Below are 22,180 nucleotides of genomic sequence, written 5' to 3'. Positions count from 1 at the left end.
GATAGATACACCTGACCATACCTGACCATACTCACCTTACAGTACCAACTAGACAGCACCAGGGGAGGAATACTGCAGGTAGGATAGATACACCTGACCATACCTGACCATACTCACCTTACAGTACCAACTAGACAGCACCGGGGGAGGAATACTGCAGGTAGGATAGATACACCTGACCATACCTGACCATACTCACCTTACAGTACCAACTAGACAGCACCGGGGGAGGAATACTGCAGGTAGGATAGATACACCTGGATACACCTGACCATACTCACCTTACAGTACCAACCAGACAGCACCGGGGGAGGAATACTGCAGGTAGGATAGATACACCTGGATACACCTGACCATACTCACCTTACAGTACCAACCAGACAGCACCGGGGGAGGAATACTGCAGGTAGGATAGATACACCTGACCATACCTGACCATACTCACCTTACAGTACCAACTAGACAGCACCAGGGGAGGAATACTGCAGGTAGGATAGATACACCTGGATACACCTGACCATACTCACCTTACAGTACCAACTAGACAGCACCAGGGGAGGAATACTGCAGGTAGGATAGATACACCTGACCATACCTGACCATACTCACCTTACAGTACCAACTAGACAGCACCAGGGGAGGAATACTGCAGGTAGGATAGATACACCTGACCATACCTGACCATACCTGACCATACTCACCTTACAGTACCAACCAGACAGCACCGGGGGAGGAATACTGCAGGTAGGATAGATACACCTGACCATACCTGACCATACCTGACCATACTCACCTTACAGTACCAACTAGACAGCACCGGGGGAGGAATACTGCAGGTAGGATAGATACACCTGACCATACCTGACCATACTCACCTTACAGTACCAACTAGACAGCACCGGGGGAGGAATACTGCAGGTAGGATAGATACACCTGACCATACCTGACCATACCTGACCATACTCACCTTACAGTACCAACTAGACAGCACCGGGGGAGGAATACTGCAGGTAGGATAGATACACCTGGATACACCTGACCATACTCACCTTACAGTACCAACCAGACAGCACCGGGGGAGGAATACTGCAGGTAGGATAGATACACCTGACCATACCTGACCATACTCACCTTACAGTACCAACTAGACAGCACCAGGGGAGGAATACTGCAGGTAGGATAGATACACCTGGATACACCTGACCATACCTGACCATACCTGACCATACTCACCTTACAGTACCAACCAGACAGCACCGGGGGAGGAATACTGCAGGTAGGATAGATACACCTGACCATACCTGACCATACTCACCTTACAGTACCAACTAGACAGCACCGGGGGAGGAATACTGCAGGTAGGATAGATACACCTGGATACACCTGACCATACTCACCTTACAGTACCAACCAGACAGCACCAGGGGAGGAATACTGCAGGTAGGATAGATACACCTGACCATACCTGACCATACCTGACCATGCTCACCTTACAGTACCAACCAGACAGCACCGGGGGAGGAATACTGCAGGTAGGATAGATACACCTGACCATACCTGACCATACTCACCTTACAGTACCAACCAGACAGCACCGGGGGAGGAATACTGCAGGTAGGATAGATACACCTGACCATACTCAACTTACAGTACCAACCAGACAGCACCAGGGGAGGAATACTGCAGGTAGGATAGATACACCTGACCATACCTGACCATACTCACCTTACAGTACCAACTAGACAGCACCAGGGGAGGAATACTGCAGGTAGGATAGATACACCTGACCATACCTGACCATACTCACCTTACAGTACCAACTAGACAGCACCGGGGGAGGAATACTGCAGGAAGGATAGATACACCTGACCATACCTGACCATACTCACCTTACAGTACCAACTAGACAGCACCGGGGGAGGAATACTGCAGGTAGGATAGATACACCTGGATACACCTGACCATACTCACCTTACAGTACCAACCAGACAGCACCGGGGGAGGAATACTGCAGGTAGGATAGATACACCTGGATACACCTGACCATACTCACCTTACAGTACCAACCAGACAGCACCGGGGGAGGAATACTGCAGGTAGGATAGATACACCTGACCATACCTGACCATACTCACCTTACAGTACCAACTAGACAGCACCAGGGGAGGAATACTGCAGGTAGGATAGATACACCTGGATACACCTGACCATACTCACCTTACAGTACCAACTAGACAGCACCAGGGGAGGAATACTGCAGGTAGGATAGATACACCTGACCATACCTGACCATACTCACCTTACAGTACCAACTAGACAGCACCGGGGGAGGAATACTGCAGGTAGGATAGATACACCTGACCATACCTGACCATACCTGACCATACTCACCTTACAGTACCAACTAGACAGCACCGGGGGAGGAATACTGCAGGTAGGATAGATACACCTGGATACACCTGACCATACTCACCTTACAGTACCAACCAGACAGCACCGGGGGAGGAATACTGCAGGTAGGATAGATACACCTGACCATACCTGACCATACTCACCTTACAGTACCAACTAGACAGCACCAGGGGAGGAATACTGCAGGTAGGATAGCTACACCTGGATACACCTGACCATACTCACCTTACAGTACCAACTAGACAGCACCGGGGGAGGAATACTGCAGGTAGGATAGATACACCTGGATACACCTGACCATACTCACCTTACAGTACCAACCAGACAGCACCGGGGGAGGAATACTGCAGGTAGGATAGATACACCTGACCATACCTGACCATACTCACCTTACAGTACCAACCAGACAGCACCGGGGGAGGAATACTGCAGGTAGGATAGATACACCTGACCATACCTGACCATACCTGACCATACTCACCTTACAGTACCAACTAGACAGCACAAGGGGAGGAATACTGCAGGTAGGATAGATACACCTGGATACACCTGACCATACCTGACCATACTCACCTTACAGTACCAACTAGACAGCACCAGGGGAGGAATACTGCAGGTAGGATAGATACACCTGGATACACCTGACCATACCTGACCATACCTGACCATACTCACCTTACAGTACCAACTAGACAGCACCGGGGGAGGAATACTGCAGGTAAGATAGATACACCTGGATACACCTGACCATACCTGACCATACCTGACCATACTCACCTTACAGTACCAACTAGACAGCACCAGGGGAGGAATACTGCAGGTAGGATAGATACACCTGACCATACCTGACCATACCTGACCATACTCACCTTACAGTACCAACCAGACAGCACCAGGGGAGGAATACTGCAGGTAGGATAGATACACCTGACCATACCTGACCATACTCACCTTACAGTACCAACTAGACAGCACCGGGGTAGGAATACTGCAGGTAGGATAGATACACCTGACCATACCTGACCATACTCACCTTACAGTACCAACTAGACAGCACCGGGGGAGGAATACTGCAGGTAGGATAGATACACCTGACCATACCTGACCATACTCACCTTACAGTACCAACCAGACAGCACCGGGGGAGGAATACTGCAGGTAGGATAGATACACCTGACCATAACTGACCATACTCACCTTACAGTACCAACTAGACAGCACCAGGGGAGGAATACTGCAGGTAGGATAGATACACCTGACCATACCTGACCATACTCACCTTACAGTACCAACTAGACAGCACCGGGGGAGGAATACTGCAGGTAGGATAGATACACCTGACCATACCTGACCATACTCACCTTACAGTACCAACCAGACAGCACCGGGGGAGGAATAGGCAGGTAGGATAGATACACCTTTGCCATACTCACCTTACAGTACCAACTAGACAGCACCGGGGGAGGAATACTGCAGGTAGGATAGATACACCTGACCATACCTGACCATACCTGACCATACTCACCTTACAGTACCAACTAGACAGCACCGGGGGAGGAATACTGCAGGTAGGATAGATACACCTGGATACACCTGACCATACTCACCTTACAGTACCAACCAGACAGCACCGGGGGAGGAATACTGCAGGTAGGATAGATACACCTGACCATACCTGACCATACTCACCTTACAGTACCAACTAGACAGCACCGGGGGAGGAATAGGCAGGTAGGACAGATACACCTGACCATACCTGACCATACTCACCTTACAGTACCAACTAGACAGCACCGGGGGAGGAATACTGCAGGTAGGATAGATACACCTGACCATACCTGACCATACTCACCTTACAGTACCAACCAGACAGCACCGGGGGAGGAATACTGCAGTTAGGATAGATTCACCTGACCATACCTGACCATACTCACCTTACAGTACCAACCAGACAGCACTGGGGGAGGAATACTGCAGGTAGGATAGATACACCTGACCATACCTGACCATACCTGACCATACCTGACCATACTCACCTTACAGTACCAACTAGACAGCACCGGGGGAGGAATAGGCAGGTAGGACAGATACACCTGACCATACCTGACCATACTCACCTTACAGTACCAACTAGACAGCACCGGGGGAGGAATAGGCAGGTAGGATAGATACACCTGACCATACCTGACCATACTCACCTTACAGTACCAACTAGACAGCACCAGGGGAGGAATACTGCAGGTAGGATAGATACACCTGGATACACCTGACCATACTCACCTTACAGTACCAACTAGACAGCACCAGGGGAGGAATAGGCAGGTAGGATAGATACACCTGACCATACCTGACCATACCTGACCATACTCACCTTACAGTACCAACTAGACAGCACCGGGGGAGGAATACTGCAGGTAGGATAGATACACCTGGATACACCTGACCATACTGAGGAATACTGCAGGTAGGATAGATACACCTGGATACACCTGACCATACTCACCTTACAGTACCAACTAGACAGCACCGGGGGAGGAATACTGCAGGTAGGATAGATACACCTGACCATACCTGACCATACCTGACCATACCTGACCATACTCACCTTACAGTACCAACCAGACAGCACCGGGGGAGGAATACTGCAGGTAGGATAGATACACCTGACCATACCTGACCATACCTGACCATACTCACCTTACAGTACCAACCAGACAGCACCGGGGGAGGAATACAGCAGGTAGGATAGATACACCTGACCATACCTGACCATACTCACCTTACAGTACCAACCAGACAGCACCAGGGGAGGAATACTGCAGGTAGGATAGATACACCTGACCATACCTGACCATACCTGACCATACTCACCTTACAGTACCAACTAGACAGCACCGGGGGAGGAATACTGCAGGTAGGATAGATACACCTGACCATACCTGACCATACCTGACCATACTCACCTTACAGTACCAACTAGACAGCACCGGGGGAGGAATACTGCAGGTAGGATAGATACACCTGGATACACCTGACCATACCTGACCATACCTGACCATACTCACCTTACAGTACCAACCAGACAGCACCGGGGGAGGAATAGGCAGGTAGGACAGATACACCTGACCATACCTGACCATACCTGATCATACTCACCTTACAGTACCAACCAGACAGCACCGGGGGAGGAATACTGCAGGTAGGATAGATACACCTGGATACACCTGACCATACCTGACCATACCTGACCATACTCACCTTACAGTACCAACCAGACAGCACCGGGGGAGGAATAGGCAGGTAGGACAGATACACCTGACCATACCTGACCATACCTGATCATACTCACCTTACAGTACCAACCAGACAGCACCGGGGGAGGAATACTGCAGGTAGGATAGATACACCTGGATACACCTGACCATACCTGACCATACTCACCTTACAGTACCAACCAGACAGCACCGGGGGAGGAATACTGCAGGTAGGATAGATACACCTGACCATACCTGACCATACTCACCTTACAGTACCAACCAGACAGCACCGGGGGAGGAATACTGCAGGTAGGATAGATACACCTGACCATACCTGACCATACTCACCTTACAGTACCAACTAGACAGCACCGGGGGAGGAATAGGCAGGTAGGATAGATACACCTGACCATACCTGACCATACCTGACCATACTCACCTTACAGTACCAACTAGACAGCACCGGGGGAGGAATACTGCAGGTAGGATAGATACACCTGACCATACCTGACCATACTCACCTTACAGTACCAACTAGACAGCACCGGGGGAGGAATACTGCAGGTAGGATAGATACACCTGGATACACCTGACCATACTCACCTTACAGTACCAACTAGACAGCACCAGGGGAGGAATAGGCAGGTAGGATAGATACACCTGACCATACCTGACCATACTCACCTTACAGTACCAACTAGACAGCACCGGGGGAGGAATACTGCAGGTAGGATAGATACACCTGACCATACCTGACCATACTCAACTTACAGTACCAACCAGACAGCACCGGGGGAGGAATACTGCAGGTAGGATAGATACACCAGACCATACCTGACCATACCTGACCATACTCACCTTACAGTACCAACTAGACAGCACCAGGGGAGGAATACTGCAGGTAGGATAGATACACCTGACCATACCTGACCATACTCACCTTACAGTACCAACCAGACAGCACCGGGGGAGGAATAGGCAGGTAGGATAGATACACCTGACCATACCTGACCATACTCACCTTACAGTACCAACCAGACAGCACCAGGGGAGGAATACTGCAGGTAGGATAGATACACCTGACCATACCTGACCATACCTGACCATACTCACCTTACAGTACCAACTAGACAGCACCGGGGGAGGAATACTGCAGGTAGGATAGATACACCTGGATACACCTGACCATACTCACCTTACAGTACCAACTAGACAGCACCGGGGGAGGAATACTGCAGGTAGGATAGATACACCTGACCATACCTGACCATACTCACCTTACAGTACCAACTAGACAGCACCAGGGGAGGAATACTGCAGGTAGGATAGATACACCTGACCATACTCACCTTACAGTACCAACTAGACAGCACCGGGGGAGGAATACTGCAGGTAGGATAGATACACCTGGATACACCTGACCATACTGAGGAATACTGCAGGTAGGATAGATACACCTGACCATACCTGACCATACCTGACCATACTCACCTTACAGTACCAACTAGACAGCACCAGGGGAGGAATAGGCAGGTAGGATAGATACACCTGACCATACCTGACCATACTGAGGAATACTGCAGGTAGGATAGATACACCTGACCATACCTGACCATACCTGACCATACTCACCTTACAGTACCAACTAGACAGCACCAGGGGAGGAATACTGCAGGTAGGATAGATACACCTGACCATACCTGACCATACTCACCTTACAGTACCAACCAGACAGCACCGGGGGAGGAATACTGCAGGTAGGATAGATACACCTGACCATACCTGACCATACTCACCTTACAGTACCAACTAGACAGCACCGGGGGAGGAATACTGCAGGTAGGATAGATACACCTGACCATACCTGACCATACTCACCTTACAGTACCAACCAGACAGCACCGGGGGAGGAATACTGCAGGTAGGATAGATACACCTGACCATACCTGACCATACTCACCTTACAGTACCAACCAGACAGCACCGGGGGAGGAATACTGCAGGTAGGATAGATACACCTGACCATACCTGACCATACCTGACCATACCTGACCATACTCACCTTACAGTACCAACTAGACAGCACCAGGGGAGGAATACTGCAGGTAGGATAGATACACCTGGATACACCTGACCATACTCACCTTACAGTACCAACTAGACAGCACCGGGGGAGGAATACTGCAGGTAGGATAGATACACCTGACCATACCTGACCATACTCACCTTACAGTACCAACTAGACAGCACCGGGGGAGGAATACTGCAGGTAGGATAGATACACCTGGATACACCTGACCATACCTGACCATACCTGACCATACTCACCTTACAGTACCAACTAGACAGCACCAGGGGAGGAATACTGCAGGTAGGACAGATACACCTGACCATACTCACCTTACAGTACCAACTAGACAGCACCGGGGGAGGAATACTGCAGGTAGGATAGATACACCTGGATACACCTGACCATACTCACCTTACAGTACCAACTAGACAGCACCGGGGGAGGAATACTGCAGGTAGGATAGATACACCTGACCATACCTGACCATACCTGACCATACTCACCTTACAGTACCAACTAGACAGCACCGGGGGAGGAATACTGCAGGTAGGATAGATACACCTGACCATACCTGACCATACTCACCTTACAGTACCAACCAGACAGCACCAGGGGAGGAATAGGCAGGTAGGATAGATACACCTGACCATACCTGACCATACTCACCTTACAGTACCAACCAGACAGCACCGGGGGAGGAATACTGCAGGTAGGATAGATACACCTGACCATACCTGACCATACTCACCTTACAGTACCAACCAGACAGCACCGGGGGAGGAATACTGCAGGTAGGATAGATACACCTGACCATACCTGACCATACCTGACCATACTCACCTTACAGTACCAACTAGACAGCACCGGGGGAGGAATACTGCAGGTAGGATAGATACACCTGACCATACCTGACCATACCTGACCATACTCACCTTACAGTACCAACTAGACAGCACCAGGGGAGGAATACTGCAGGTAGGATAGATACACCTGGATACACCTGACCATACTCACCTTACAGTACCAACCAGACAGCACCAGGGGAGGAATACTGCAGGTAGGATAGATACACCTGACCATACCTGACCATACCTGACCATACTCACCTTACAGTACCAACTAGACAGCACCGGGGGAGGAATACTGCAGGTAGGATAGATACACCTGACCATACCTGACCATACCTGACCATACTCACCTTACAGTACCAACTAGACAGCACCGGGGGAGGAATACTGCAGGTAGGATAGATACACCTGGATACACCTGACCATACCTGACCATACCTGACCATACTCACCTTACAGTACCAACCAGACAGCACCGGGGGAGGAATAGGCAGGTAGGACAGATACACCTGACCATACCTGACCATACCTGATCATACTCACCTTACAGTACCAACCAGACAGCACCGGGGGAGGAATACTGCAGGTAGGATAGATACACCTGGATACACCTGACCATACCTGACCATACCTGACCATACTCACCTTACAGTACCAACCAGACAGCACCGGGGGAGGAATAGGCAGGTAGGACAGATACACCTGACCATACCTGACCATACCTGATCATACTCACCTTACAGTACCAACCAGACAGCACCGGGGGAGGAATACTGCAGGTAGGATAGATACACCTGGATACACCTGACCATACCTGACCATACTCACCTTACAGTACCAACCAGACAGCACCGGGGGAGGAATACTGCAGGTAGGATAGATACACCTGACCATACCTGACCATACTCACCTTACAGTACCAACCAGACAGCACCGGGGGAGGAATACTGCAGGTAGGATAGATACACCTGACCATACCTGACCATACTCACCTTACAGTACCAACTAGACAGCACCGGGGGAGGAATAGGCAGGTAGGATAGATACACCTGACCATACCTGACCATACCTGACCATACTCACCTTACAGTACCAACTAGACAGCACCGGGGGAGGAATACTGCAGGTAGGATAGATACACCTGACCATACCTGACCATACTCACCTTACAGTACCAACTAGACAGCACCGGGGGAGGAATACTGCAGGTAGGATAGATACACCTGGATACACCTGACCATACTCACCTTACAGTACCAACTAGACAGCACCAGGGGAGGAATAGGCAGGTAGGATAGATACACCTGACCATACCTGACCATACTCACCTTACAGTACCAACTAGACAGCACCGGGGGAGGAATACTGCAGGTAGGATAGATACACCTGACCATACCTGACCATACTCAACTTACAGTACCAACCAGACAGCACCGGGGGAGGAATACTGCAGGTAGGATAGATACACCAGACCATACCTGACCATACCTGACCATACTCACCTTACAGTACCAACTAGACAGCACCAGGGGAGGAATACTGCAGGTAGGATAGATACACCTGACCATACCTGACCATACTCACCTTACAGTACCAACCAGACAGCACCGGGGGAGGAATAGGCAGGTAGGATAGATACACCTGACCATACCTGACCATACTCACCTTACAGTACCAACCAGACAGCACCAGGGGAGGAATACTGCAGGTAGGATAGATACACCTGACCATACCTGACCATACCTGACCATACTCACCTTACAGTACCAACTAGACAGCACCGGGGGAGGAATACTGCAGGTAGGATAGATACACCTGGATACACCTGACCATACTCACCTTACAGTACCAACTAGACAGCACCGGGGGAGGAATACTGCAGGTAGGATAGATACACCTGACCATACCTGACCATACTCACCTTACAGTACCAACTAGACAGCACCAGGGGAGGAATACTGCAGGTAGGATAGATACACCTGACCATACTCACCTTACAGTACCAACTAGACAGCACCGGGGGAGGAATACTGCAGGTAGGATAGATACACCTGGATACACCTGACCATACTGAGGAATACTGCAGGTAGGATAGATACACCTGACCATACCTGACCATACCTGACCATACTCACCTTACAGTACCAACTAGACAGCACCAGGGGAGGAATAGGCAGGTAGGATAGATACACCTGACCATACCTGACCATACTGAGGAATACTGCAGGTAGGATAGATACACCTGACCATACCTGACCATACCTGACCATACTCACCTTACAGTACCAACTAGACAGCACCAGGGGAGGAATACTGCAGGTAGGATAGATACACCTGACCATACCTGACCATACTCACCTTACAGTACCAACCAGACAGCACCGGGGGAGGAATACTGCAGGTAGGATAGATACACCTGACCATACCTGACCATACTCACCTTACAGTACCAACTAGACAGCACCGGGGGAGGAATACTGCAGGTAGGATAGATACACCTGACCATACCTGACCATACTCACCTTACAGTACCAACCAGACAGCACCGGGGGAGGAATACTGCAGGTAGGATAGATACACCTGACCATACCTGACCATACTCACCTTACAGTACCAACCAGACAGCACCGGGGGAGGAATACTGCAGGTAGGATAGATACACCTGACCATACCTGACCATACCTGACCATACTCACCTTACAGTACCAACTAGACAGCACCAGGGGAGGAATACTGCAGGTAGGATAGATACACCTGGATACACCTGACCATACTCACCTTACAGTACCAACTAGACAGCACCGGGGGAGGAATACTGCAGGTAGGATAGATACACCTGACCATACCTGACCATACTCACCTTACAGTACCAACTAGACAGCACCGGGGGAGGAATACTGCAGGTAGGATAGATACACCTGGATACACCTGACCATACCTGACCATACCTGACCATACTCACCTTACAGTACCAACTAGACAGCACCAGGGGAGGAATACTGCAGGTAGGACAGATACACCTGACCATACTCACCTTACAGTACCAACTAGACAGCACCGGGGGAGGAATACTGCAGGTAGGATAGATACACCTGGATACACCTGACCATACTCACCTTACAGTACCAACTAGACAGCACCGGGGGAGGAATACTGCAGGTAGGATAGATACACCTGACCATACCTGACCATACCTGACCATACTCACCTTACAGTACCAACTAGACAGCACCGGGGGAGGAATACTGCAGGTAGGATAGATACACCTGACCATACCTGACCATACTCACCTTACAGTACCAACCAGACAGCACCAGGGGAGGAATAGGCAGGTAGGATAGATACACCTGACCATACCTGACCATACTCACCTTACAGTACCAACCAGACAGCACCGGGGGAGGAATACTGCAGGTAGGATAGATACACCTGACCATACCTGACCATCCTCACCTTACAGTACCAACCAGACAGCACCGGGGGAGGAATACTGCAGGTAGGATAGATACACCTGACCATACCTGACCATACTCACCTTACAGTACCAACTAGACAGCACCGGGGGAGGAATACTGCAGGTAGGATAGATACACCTGGATACACCTGACCATACTCACCTTACAGTACCAACCAGACAGCACCGGGGGAGGAATAGGCAGGTAGGATAGATACACCTGACCATACCTGACCATACTCACCTTACAGTACCAACTAGACAGCACCGGGGGAGGAATACTGCAGGTAGGATAGATACACCTGGATACACCTGACCATACTCACCTTACAGTACCAACCAGACAGCACCGGGGGAGGAATACTGCAGGTAGGATAGATACACCTGACCATACCTGACCATACTCACCTTACAGTACCAACCAGACAGCACCGGGGGAGGAATAGGCAGGTAGGATAGATACACCTGACCATACCTGACCATACCTGACCATACTCACCTTACAGTACCAACCAGACAGCACCGGGGGAGGAATACTGCAGGTAGGATAGATACACCTGGATACACCTGACCATACTGAGGAATACTGCAGGTAGGATAGATACACCTGACCATACCTGACCATACCTGACCATACTCACCTTACAGTACCAACCAGACAGCACCGGGGGAGGAATACTGCAGGTAGGATAGATACACCTGACCATACCTGACCATACTCACCTTACAGTACCAACCAGACAGCACCAGGGGAGGAATACTGCAGGTAGGATAGATACACCTGACCATACCTGACCATACCTGACCATACTCACCTTACAGTACCAACTAGACAGCACCAGGGGAGGAATACTGCAGGTAGGATAGATACACCTGACCATACCTGACCATACTCACCTTACAGTACCAACCAGACAGCACCGGGGGAGGAATACTGCAGGTAGGATAGATACACCTGACCATACCTGACCATACTCACCTTACAGTACCAACTAGACAGCACCGGGGGAGGAATACTGCAGGTAGGATAGATACACCTGACCATACCTGACCATACTCACCTTACAGTACCAACTAGACAGTACCGGGGGAGGAATACTGCAGGTAGGATAGATACACCTGGATACACCTGACCATACTGAGGAATACTGCAGGTAGACATGTACCTGACTGGCTACTGGAGAGAGACATATACTCTCACAGCACCACCTAGTGGTGAATGGGAATACCATTCTCTACACTCCTCTCAGAGCAGTAAATAAGAGCTCTCAGGTGTTTCAGTTCACATAAACGTAGTGCTTTTCTCTCTCCCTCTTTGTCTCCCTCCCTCCCTCCCTCCCTCCCTCCCCTCATACCTCTCTCCTCTCAGAGCACAGTGAGTGAGAGTAGTCTGGTAGCTCTGCTAGCTGCCAGGAAGCACAGGATCCAGCAGCTGAAGAGGACAGATCCAGCAGACAGAGACCTGGACGACTCAGTGGTCAACTCAAGACTGGTGGCCTACGCATCAGACCAGGTCAAGATGGGATGGGTTAGGGACCCACACACACACGCACATATGCAACGTTTGCAAATACACACATACACACACACACACACACACCCACCCACACACACACACACACACACAAATAGTGAGTTCTGCATAATGAGAGATTGTCTGTCTGTCCGTGTGTCCGTCCATCTCTCCGTCTGCTCTCTGCCTCTATCAGGCTCACTCCTCAGTGGAGAAGGCAGGTCTGATCTCCCTGGTGAAGATCAGGTTCCTCCCTCCAGACGACCACTTCTCCCTGAGAGGAGACACTCTGAAACAGGCCATCCAAGAGGACAGGAGGAGAGGACTGGTACCTGTCATGGTAGGTCATGGTAGGGTATATTAGGGGGTGGTAGTTCATGGTAGGGGGTATTAGGGGGTGGTAGGTTATGGTAGGGTATATTAGGGGGCGGTAGGTCATGGTAGGGTATATTAGGGGGCGGTAGGTCATTGTAGGGTATATTAGGGGGCGGTAGGTCATGGTAGGGTATATTAGGGGGCGGTAGGTCATGGTTGGGTATATTAAGGGATGTTAATCAATGTAGGGTATATTAGGGGGCGGTAGGTCATGGTAGGGTATATTAGGGGATGGTAGGTCATAAACAGTTGTAACCAAGATCGTAACCAAGGTTGTAACCAAACCAAAGATCATGTTAGTTTGTTTGTTTGTTTCAGCTGTGTGCCACTCTGGGGACCACGGGGGTGTGTGCCTTCGACGACCTGTCAGAGCTGGGACCAGTGTGTACGTCTGTACCCCCCTACCTCCTCATTATTATACACACCTGTATGACATACAACATGTACCACACATAACATGTATGACATATGACCTTTGTGGGACTTTGGAGAATCTCAGCGTCCTGGGTCCGTATTCATAAAGAGTCTCAGAGTAACAGCGCTGATCATGAATGGACGGGTTGCTCTGCTCCTGTGAGCCATTCCTGCTCGCACAAGCCAAGGTTCCCGCAAGGCTACTTTAGACTTACTCTGAGACGCTGTATGAATACAGATCAGGGTCGCAGGTTCAAGTTCCACTCGGACTCCCACCACCCCCCCAGATTCTCTGCAAAACGTGTTTGTATTCCTCCCCCTGCCTGGCCTAGGTGCAGAGGAAGGTCTGTGGCTGCATGTGGATGCAGCGTACGCAGGCTCAGCGTTTCTCTGCCCTGAGCTGAGAGGACCTCTGGGGGGTATAGAGTACGCTGACTCCTTCGCGTTCAACCCCTCCAAATGGATGATGGTCCACTTCGACTGCACTGCCTTCTGGTGAGAGAGAAGGGAGGGAGGGAGGGAGGGAGGGAGGGAGGGAGGGAGGGAGGGAGGGAGAGAGGGAGAGAGAATGCGGAGGGAGAGAGGAATGGGAGGGAGAGAGGAATGGGAGGGAGAGAGGGAGAGAGAGAGAGGAAGGGGATAAAGGAAGAGAGAGAGAGGGAGGAAGACCTGGTTGTCATCCCGTCCTGCAGTCTAATGACCAAAACGCCCTCTAGTGGCCTCATGGGTGGAATATTAATAATAATAAAATTAACATTATTTCAGAAAGACAGCCGGAATTCTGGTGATTCTATGTCAAACGGTTGTGTTATATTTAGTCTTCTGTGATGTATATAAAGTGTAATATTGGGATACAAACTCAAAGTGTAATACATTTCAACTCCATATCTGACAGGTGTCTTCTGTTTTTAAACCCATAACCATGTGTGTGAAGTTGAATTTGTTTATTAACACTACCAAGAAACATTGTGTGACCCTGATTTAGCCCACTGCAGTAAAACGTTTTAAAAAGAGAGAGGGGGGGGGGGGGGGTAGAGAGGAGTTGTGACGACCGTCGAGGGCTTTCCAGACACGAAGTGGTGGCGGCGTTGCCCATTCATTAAATCAAATCAAATCAAATGTTATTTGTCACATACACATGGTTAGCAGATGTTAATGCGAGTGTAGCGAAATGCAGGGTATGTAGGGTATGTTAACAAAGTGGCTAGTGATACATGTATTACATAAAGATGCAGTAGATGATATAGAGTACAGTGTATACATATACATATGAGATGAGTAATGTAGGGTATGTAAACATTATATTAAGTAGCATTGTTTAAAGTAGCTAGTGATATATTTTTACATCAATTTCCATCAATTCACATTATTAAAGTGGCTGGAGTTGAGTCAGTGTGTTGGCAGCAGCCACTCAATGTTAGTGTTTAACAGTCTGATGGCCTTGAGATAGAAGCTGTTTTTTATTGATTGGAGCTAGGCTCGTGCACGTGAAAGCCACTCAGCCAAGGCAGAGAAAATAGGACTGCTCTATTTGGGCTAACTCTGCTCAGCCCCATGGCATCCTGTCTGGAAAGAGATGTAGTAACATGTTTTTCTACGGTGGTCCTAACAGGGTGAAGGACAAGTGCAAGCTTCAACAAACTTTCAGTGTCGACCCTGTCTACCTCAGACACGAAAACTCAGACCAAGCCACCGACTTCATGGTACCTACCTACATTTGACTTTTTAGTCATTAAGCAGACGCGCTTATCCAGAGCGACTTGCAGTAGTGAGTGCAGACATTTTTCTACTTTCTTCGGACTGGTCCCCCATGGGAATCGAACCCACAACCCTGGCGTTGCAAACTGAGCCACGCTCTATACTTATCTACCAATTTGCAGAATTTATTTTTAGCATTTCCTTCACGGTACAACACTATCTACCTTTTTTTATGCTCATGTGATCATCTCATCAACATTGTTGGTCCAACTTCTGCCTTTTAACACAGATCTAGGATCAGCAGTACCCAAATCCTAACATTAACCACTGTTCGGGAAAGCATGCAAAACTTCTTGAAACTGATCTTGATCTTGAAACTGATCTGGATCTTGAAACTGATCTGGAAACTGATCTGGATCATAATCTTACTATAGATGTTAATGTTGATTTGAATGTTTTAACCTTGATCCTGATCCACTGTGTCTGTCAGCATTGGCAGATCCCCCTGAGTCGACGGTTCCGCTCTCTGAAGCTGTGGTTTGTGATGCGCTGCTTCGGTCTGAAGAACCTTCAGGGACACATCAGACACGTATGTAACCTGTCTGTCTGTCTGTCTGTCTCTGTGTGTGTGTGTGTGTGTGTGTGTGTCTGTCTGTGTGTCTGTCTGTCTGTCTGTTTCTTTCTCCCTCTGTAATTTGAGATGCTACATTACAGGGACTGACCTCTACGTTTGTGTTTTCAGGGTGTAGAGATGGCTAAGCTACTGGAGTCCCTGGTTAGATGTGACCCTAACTTTGACATGCCTGCTGATAGACACCTTGGCTTGGTGGTCTTCTGTCTCAAGGTATGTGGCCTATACTTGTGTTGTGTTGTATTGTATTGTAAAGTTGTGTTGTATTGTATTGTATTGTAAAGTTGTGTTGTATTGTAAAGTTGTGTTGTATTGTATTGTATTGTAAAGTTGTGTTGTATTGTATTGTAAAGTTGTGTTGTATTGTATTGTAAAGTTGTGTTGTGTTGTATTGTAAAGTTGTGTTGTAAAGTTGTGTTGTGTTGTGTTGTATTGTAAAGTTGTGTTGTAAAGTTGTGTTGTGTTGTATTGTATTGTAAAGTTGTATTATATTGTAAAGTTGTGTTGTATTTTATTGTATTGTAAAGTTGTGTTGTGTTGTATTGTATTGTAAAGTTGTGTTGTATTGTATTGTAAAGTTGTATTGTATTGTAAAGTTGTGTTGTATTTTATTGTATTGTAAAGTTGTGTTGTATTTTATTGTATTGTAAAGTTGTGTTGTGTTGTATTGTATTGTAAAGTTGTGTTGTATTGTATTGTAAAGTTGTGTTGTATTGTATTGTATTGTAAAGTTGTGTTGTATTGTATTGTAAAGTTGTGTTGTGTTGTATTGTATTGTAAAGTTGTGTTGTGTTGTATTGTAAAGTTGTGTTGTATTGTATTGTATTGTAAAGTTGTGTTGTATTGTATTGTAAAGTTGTGTTGTATTGTATTGTAAAGTTGTGTTGTGTTGTATTGTAAAGTTGTGTTGTAAAGTTGTGTTGTGTTGTGTTGTATTGTAAAGTTGTGTTGTAAAGTTGTGTTGTGTTGTATTGTATTGTAAAGTTGTATTATATTGTAAAGTTGTGTTGTATTTTATTGTATTGTAAAGTTGTGTTGTGTTGTATTGTATTGTAAAGTTGTGTTGTATTGTATTGTAAAGTTGTATTGTATTGTAAAGTTGTGTTGTATTTTATTGTATTGTAAAGTTGTGTTGTATTTTATTGTATTGTAAAGTTGTGTTGTGTTGTATTGTATTGTAAAGTTGTGTTGTATTGTATTGTAAAGTTGCGTTGTGTTGTGTTGTATTGTGTTGTATTGTATTGTAGAGTTGTATTGTATTGTAAAGTTGTGTTGTGTTGTATTGTGTTGTATTGTATTGTAAAGTTGTGTTGTATTGTATTGTAAAGTTGCGTTGTGTTGTGTTGTATTGTGTTGTATTGTATTGTAGAGTTGTATTGTATTGTAAAGTTGTGTTGTGTTGTATTGTGTTGTATTGTATTGTAAAGTTGTGTTGTATTGTATTGTAAAGTTGCGTTGTGTTGTGTTGTATTGTGTTGTATTGTATTGTAGAGTTGTATTGTATTGTAAAGTTGTGTTGTATTGTAAAGTTGTGTTGTGTTGTATTGTAAAGTTGTATTGTAAAGTTGTGTTGTATTGTAGAGTTGTGTTGTGTTGTATTGTAAAGTTGTATTGTATTGTAAAGTTGTGTTGTATTGTAAAGTTGTGTTGTGTTGTAAAGTTGTGTTGTGTTGTATTGTATTGTAAAGTTGTGTTGTATTGTATTGTAAAGTTGTATTGTATTGTAAAGTTGTGTTGTGTTGTATTGTAAAGTTGTATTGTAAAGTTGTGTTGTATTGTAGAGTTGTGTTGTGTTGTATTGTAAAGTTGTATTGTATTGTAAAGTTGTGTTGTATTGTAAAGTTGTGTTGTGTTGTAAAGTTGTGTTGTGTTGTATTGTATTGTAAAGTTGTGTTGTGTTGTATTGTAAAGTTTTGTTGTATTGTAAAGTTGTGTTATATTGTATTGTAAAGTTGTGTTGCATTGTAAAGTTGCGTTGTGTTGTATTGTATTGTACAGTTGTATTGTATTGTAAAGTTGTGTTGTGTTGTATTGTAAAGTTTTGTTGTATTGTAAAGTTGTGTTGTATTGTATTGTATTGTAAAGTTGTGTTATATTGTATTGTAAAGTTGTGTTGTATTGTATTGTAAAGTTGTGTTGCATTGTAAAGTTGCGTTGTGTTGTATTGTATTGTACAGTTGTATTGTATTGTAAAGTTGTGTTGTGTTGTAATGTAAAGTTGTGTTGTAATGTATTGTAAAGTTGTGTTGTATTGTATTGTACAGTTGTGTTGTATTGTATTGTAAAGTTGTGTTGTATTGTATTGTACAGTTGTGTTGTATTGTATTGTAAAGTTGTGTTGTATTGTATTGTAACGTTGTGTTGTATTGTAAAGTTGTGTTGTATTGTAAAGTTGCGTTGTGTTGTATTGTATTGTAAAGTTGCGTTGTGTTGTATTGTAAAGTTGTGTTGTATTGTATTGTAAAGCTGTATTGTATTGTGTTTTAAAGTTATGTTGTGTTGTATTGTGTTGTATTGTAAAGTTGTGTTGTAAAGTTATGTTGTGTTGTATCAAATACTGTACATCTCCCATTGAAGAACATTTGAACAGGATTCACCATCTCACACAGAACACAGTATAGAGATATAACACAGTATAGAGATAGAACACAGTATAGAGATATAACACAGTATAGAGATAGAGATAGAACACAGTATAGACATAGAGATAGAACACAGTATCGACATAGAACACAGTATAGAGATAGAGATAGAGACAGGGATAGAGATAGAGACAGAACACAGTATAGAGATAGAACACAGTATTGAGATAGAGACAGGGATAGAGATAGAGACAGAACACAGTATAGAGATAGAACACAGTAGAGAGATAGAGATAGAACACAGTATTGAGATAGAGATAGAGACAGGGATAGAGATAGAGACAGAACACAGTATTGAGATAGAGATAAAGACAGGGATAGAGATAGAGACAGAACACAGTAGAGATAAAGACAGGGATAGAGATAGAGACAGAACACAGTATAGAGATAGAGATAGAACACAGTATAGAGATAGAGACAGGGATAGAGATAGAGACAGAACACAGTATAGAGATAGAGATAGAACACAGTATAGAGATAGAACACAGTATAGAGACAGAACACAGTATAGAGATAAAGACAGGGATAGAGATAGAGACAGAACACAGTATAGAGATAGAGATAGGTCTCTGCAATGTCCACATAGCTAGTTCTTACATGTCATGGTCACCTGTGAGCACACTGTATAGGTCAGAAGTCAGTATGTTGCTCTGAGCTGGATAATGATTGACAAGGCTTGTTCATGGCAATTGGCAACTGCTATTACAGCGAGTAGTTCAAAGGTCATTGCAGGTTTAAGCCTATGAGGTAACAGGTATGTGTGTTAATATGATGCTCAAGGTTTGTTTTTTTAGTTTTACCTTTATCTAACTAGGCAAGTCAGTTAAGAACAAATTCTTATTTTCAATGACGGCCTAGGAACAGTGGGTTAACTGCCTTGTTCAAGGGCAGAACAACAGATTTTTTACCTTGTCAGCTCGGGGATTTGGTTACTATTCCAATGCTCTAACCACTAGGCTACCTGCCACCCCGTAAAGGGCCGAACACTGATAGAGATAATTCCTTCACGTGGATAACCTGGGTGTGCCCAACCCACCTTTAAGGCTGGGAATCAATCTGAACACAGTCTTTGGACAATGCTCCACTTAAAGGTTATTTCTGGTTGAGTCTACATACGCAGCATTTTAATGAGGTCTCTGCTAACGTGGGAACATTGCCTTTAAAAGCAGCATTGTCTCCAACCTGATTGGATGGAATCCCGGCCTAAGTATTGAACCCAACTCTAGTTTGAATAAAAAATTTAAATTTATTTTATTTTTATTTATTGAAATCTCGTCGCACTGCCTCTCCTCAAACTTACGTGAATGAGAAAAGGGCCAAACACAAGCTTCTCTCAACTGTCAAATCTCTCTCTCTGTTCCCCCCCTCTCTCCCCCTTCTCTCTCTCTGTCTCCCCCCTCTCCCCCTTCTCTCTCTCTGTCTACCCATCTCTCTCTCCCCCTTCCCTCTCTGTCTCACCCTCCCTCTCTCTCTCTGTCTCCCCCCTCTCTCTGTCTACCCCTCTCTCTCTCTCAGGAAGGGAATGCTCTGACTCAGGAGTTGCTACGACGACTGACGCGGTCCCGCACCATGTACCTTGTCCCCGCCGACATCGATGGGAAACGCATCATCCGCTTCACCGTGACGTCACAGCTGACCACCTCTGATGACATCATCAGGGACTGGGACATCATTCGCAAAATGGCCGACGACCTTCTGGCCGAGGAGGCCGAAAAACAGACGGTCAGTGAAATGGAGGAGCAGCAGTCTCCAGTCAGAAAAAGGGTTGAGAAGCTGTCAGAGACAAACAGTGATTCGGGGAATCACACAACAACAGCAGCAGAGGGCTTGGCTGCCTCTCTCATGACTAGGAAACCAAAGGAGATTGAAAAGGCCATCAGTGACACAGAGGACGAACCACTGAAAACACCCAAAGAGTTGGAGAACGGCCAGACACAGACCTGCCCCAAGACAGGATCCAAAGAGCTAGAGGTCGACCCGACACAGACCAGCCCCAAGACAGGATCCAGAGAGCTAGAGGTCGACCCGACACAGACCAGCCCCAAGACAGGATCCAGAGAGCTAGAGGCCGACCCGACACAGACCAGCCCCAAGACAGGACCCAGAGAGCTTGGGACCAGCCTGGCCCGGACCAGCCAGGACCCAGAGACAGGAGCCAGAGACGGCCCTGAGGAGATCCCCTGTACTGCTGCCTTCAGAGTTCAGAGGGTCCAACCACAGTTCCGCTTGGACAGTGATAAGACTGGATTTAGACCAGATCCACCATTCTGGATGGATAAAGAAAAGTCTGGGTCTGAGAACAGGCCGAGGAGGACAGTACGCTCTCTGAGCTGCAGCAGTGAGCCCTTACCTGGCCCCATTGGGCCCCTGTTTGGTCATAACACTGACCCCCTTTCTAAGCCTCTCTCTAGCTCTGTCACGGACTCGCAGCCTGGACATAAAGACCCAGACCTCATCCACCCCCTAAATGACACCCAGCTCAGACGTCTCTCTTCCAGCCCAAGCCCCTCAGGCCTCTTTCAGATCCCAGAGTGGCCTTCTCCAACCAATTCCAACCAGATGGGAAAACGGGTCCTGAGGAAGCTCACCAAGTTCTACAGCTTGCCCAGTTTCTGCCACCTGTGGGTGCAGTGTGGGCGCTACCAGGTGTGCTGCCCTGTCAGGGGACTTCAGATCGCCCCAAAGCTCAGATCTCCCCAAAACCCTGGTCCTCCTCTGGGTGTAGGAGACTCCGCTGTTGGTCTTGTTCCTCTGTGACTCCAGTAGATACCGCTAACTTTCCTGCTCTACTGCAGCCAAGGTTAGCGCCTGGGTCGTATTCATTAGGCACAACGTAGCAAAAATGTTTTGCAATGGAAAATGAAA

At 46.9% G+C, this 22,180-nt stretch overlaps 1 protein-coding gene across 1 annotated transcript in view; it reads left to right on the top strand.

Annotated features, from left to right (window-relative positions):
* Window positions 1-22,180, top strand: part of LOC139412274 (histidine decarboxylase-like) — a 31,333-nt gene extending 9,153 nt beyond the window's left edge. Inside the window, exons 5-12 of the mRNA XM_071159115.1 lie at window positions 13,412-13,555; window positions 13,752-13,895; window positions 14,249-14,315; window positions 14,677-14,839; window positions 15,957-16,047; window positions 16,533-16,631; window positions 16,785-16,886; window positions 20,831-22,180. Coding sequence (XP_071015216.1) covers window positions 13,412-13,555; window positions 13,752-13,895; window positions 14,249-14,315; window positions 14,677-14,839; window positions 15,957-16,047; window positions 16,533-16,631; window positions 16,785-16,886; window positions 20,831-22,072 — 2,052 coding nt within the window. The 3' untranslated portion in view covers window positions 22,073-22,180. The remainder of the gene's footprint in view (window positions 1-13,411; window positions 13,556-13,751; window positions 13,896-14,248; window positions 14,316-14,676; window positions 14,840-15,956; window positions 16,048-16,532; window positions 16,632-16,784; window positions 16,887-20,830) is intronic.

Source organism: Oncorhynchus clarkii, chromosome 6 (assembly GCF_045791955.1).
Source record: "Oncorhynchus clarkii lewisi isolate Uvic-CL-2024 chromosome 6, UVic_Ocla_1.0, whole genome shotgun sequence".
Classification (NCBI taxonomy): Eukaryota; Metazoa; Chordata; class Actinopteri; order Salmoniformes; family Salmonidae; genus Oncorhynchus; species Oncorhynchus clarkii.
The sequence above is the reverse complement of the archived record's forward strand: the minus strand, read 5'-3'. Positions and strand labels throughout refer to the sequence as shown.